This window comes from Solanum dulcamara, chromosome 2, assembly GCF_947179165.1.
Source record: "Solanum dulcamara chromosome 2, daSolDulc1.2, whole genome shotgun sequence".
Taxonomy (NCBI): Eukaryota; Viridiplantae; Streptophyta; class Magnoliopsida; order Solanales; family Solanaceae; genus Solanum; species Solanum dulcamara.
The window spans coordinates 55669477-55671877 of record NC_077238.1 but is presented as its reverse complement, the minus strand read 5'-3'; the positions used below and the strand labels follow the sequence as shown (position 1 = coordinate 55671877).

Sequence of the window (2401 nt, the reverse complement as noted above, 5' to 3'; positions counted from 1 at the left end):
TAAAGTATGTATGAAGTGTGACTAGTCATAGAATCACCGATGAGTCACTTCTTGAGCTATTCTACTGCACACTTGATGATAATGGAAAAGCTGTTGTAGACACCATCACTGGTGGAATATTCTTGGCTAACACTTTTCAAGAGGCTGCAAAGAGACTTCATCGTGTTGCAAAGACCAACCGAGCTTGGAGCTCTAGGGATACAAAAACTTCAAAAATATCTTTTACTGTTAGCACAAATGAAGGTTCCAAGATACAAAATGAAGAAATACTACAAGAGCTCTCTCAATTAAAAACCAAACTCAAACTAGCATTCAAAAGCATGGGACTAGAGAAAATCCATGCAATCGACCATTAAGGTAAGGCACCAAGTTATGATTATTATGGATATGAGGAAGATGCTTACTATCTGGATGACCAAGTGGGGGATTTCCAGAAAAATGCCCAAGCATCCAATTAGGATTCTTGGTACTAAGGTCAAGAAGATCAAGGTCAGAATTATAACAAATTTAATCGAGAGGGCCATTAAAACTACGACAACATCTACAATCATGAAGGGAACTACAATCGAGAGAACAATTATAATCGGAATGGATTCAATGATCGCAACCGCAGGCAAGATAGAGAAGGTGATTGAGGAAGGAGAGATAACAAAAAGAGTTGTGCATACATCCCTACGGAAAATCGAGATGGGGTATCCATACTTACAAGAATCAAAGACATGATGACAAAGATGATGAAAAAGTATGAAGAAACTGACAATATCATTAATGAGATACGCAATGATCTTTCCAGAATAAATCAAAAATTTGAGTCACACTCTACATCCATAAAGCTTATTGAGCAACAATTGGGGCAGATTTCATTATCTTTGAATCCATGCTAGAAAGGAACTCTCCCAAGTAATACAATTCAAAATCCAAAGAATGACAGGCAATGTATGGCTATGACCACCCAAAGTAGCATCAAGCAGTGGATCCACCTATGCAAGAACTTGAGGATGATGCACACGACTCAGTTGTTAGTGAGGATGAAACAGAAAGCAAAATAGATAAAGAAGCAGTAGGTGAAGATCTAAGCACCAAACAACCTAAAAAAGAAGATAAAAAACATGGTGAGAAAACAAGCAATGCGAAAGACGCTACTTCAACTCCAATTCCAATACCTCAACCTCCTCCACCTTTTCCGCAAAGATTGAAAAACAAGGCCAAAAATGGAAAGTTTATTAAGTTTATTTCCATGTTGAAACAACTTTTGGTGAATGTTTATTTGATAGAGGCACTTGAACAAATGTCGGGATATGCAAAGTTTATGAAGTATCTTGTAATAAAAAAGGAAACGATAAGCTTTGAACCAGCCGATAACTTACATTGTTGTAGTGCAATCACCACTCATACATTCCTGCAAAAGAAAGAAGACCCAGGTGCATTCACCATACCATGTACCATAGAGGAAAGATTGGGTGTTGATGCTCTAGCTGCTGTCATCATAAATATTGATAAAGATCATATCGGAGAGTATGATGAGATAGTTTGTGCACTAAATGGCCTTGGGACTTTCAATCACGCACCAAAGAGACAACTTAGACTTAAAGAATAGAGAAACTCTGCCCGCGAAACCATTAATCAAGGAACCTCTGAATTTGGAACTCAAAGTGCTGCCATCTCACTGACAATATGCATTTTTGGGACCCAACAACACACTGTCGATCATAATAATAGCCGATCTTCACCAAAAGCAAGTGGAAGCTTTTACATCTATCTTGAGGCATTTCAAAAGAGCAATAAGATGGTCTATAGCTAACATCATAGGCATACCACCGGGCATATGTACTCACAAAGTCCAACTCATGCCGAATTTCAAACCAATTATTGAACACCAATGATTTCTCAACCCACCTTTGCAAGAGGTAGTTAAAAAGAAGATCATTAAATGGTTAGATGCTAGAGTTGTTTACCCAATCATAGATATTAATTGGGTAAGTCCTGTCCAATGTGTACCAAAGAAGGGTGGTATTACTGTGGTGCCAAATGCAAAGAATGAGCTCATTCAATAAGGTCTGTCACTAGTTGGAGAGTGTGCATAGATTATCGCAAGCTAAACTCATGGATAGAAAAGAATCACTTTCCAATGCCTTTCATAGATCAGATGCTCGATCGTCTCGCTGGCAAAGGATAGTACTACTTTCTTGATGGATACTCAGGCTACAATTAGATCTTTATAGAACCCAAAGGCCAAGAGAAGACCATTTTCACATGTCCATATGGGATATTCGCCTTCAAAAAGATGTCATTCAGATTGTGTAATACACCAGTGACCTTCTAATGTTGTATGATGTCTATCTTTTCAGATATGGTGGAAGATATAATTAAAGATTTCATGGATGATTTTTCAGTGGTTGGG

At 38.0% G+C, this 2401-nt stretch overlaps 1 protein-coding gene across 1 annotated transcript; it reads left to right on the top strand.

The window, feature by feature from the left end:
- The first annotated feature begins 982 nt into the window (after positions 1-982).
- On the top strand, positions 983-1597 carry LOC129871827 (uncharacterized). The gene has a single exon (XM_055946753.1). It carries the CDS (start codon positions 983-985, stop codon positions 1595-1597), a length of 615 nt encoding a protein of 204 aa, XP_055802728.1.
- The last annotated feature ends 804 nt before the right edge of the window (positions 1598-2401 follow it).

Excerpts from the sequence above, each read along its gene's own strand:
- LOC129871827 (XM_055946753.1), top strand. The coding sequence starts at position 983 with ATGCAAGAACTTGAGGATGATGCACACGACTCAGTTGTTAGTGAGGAT.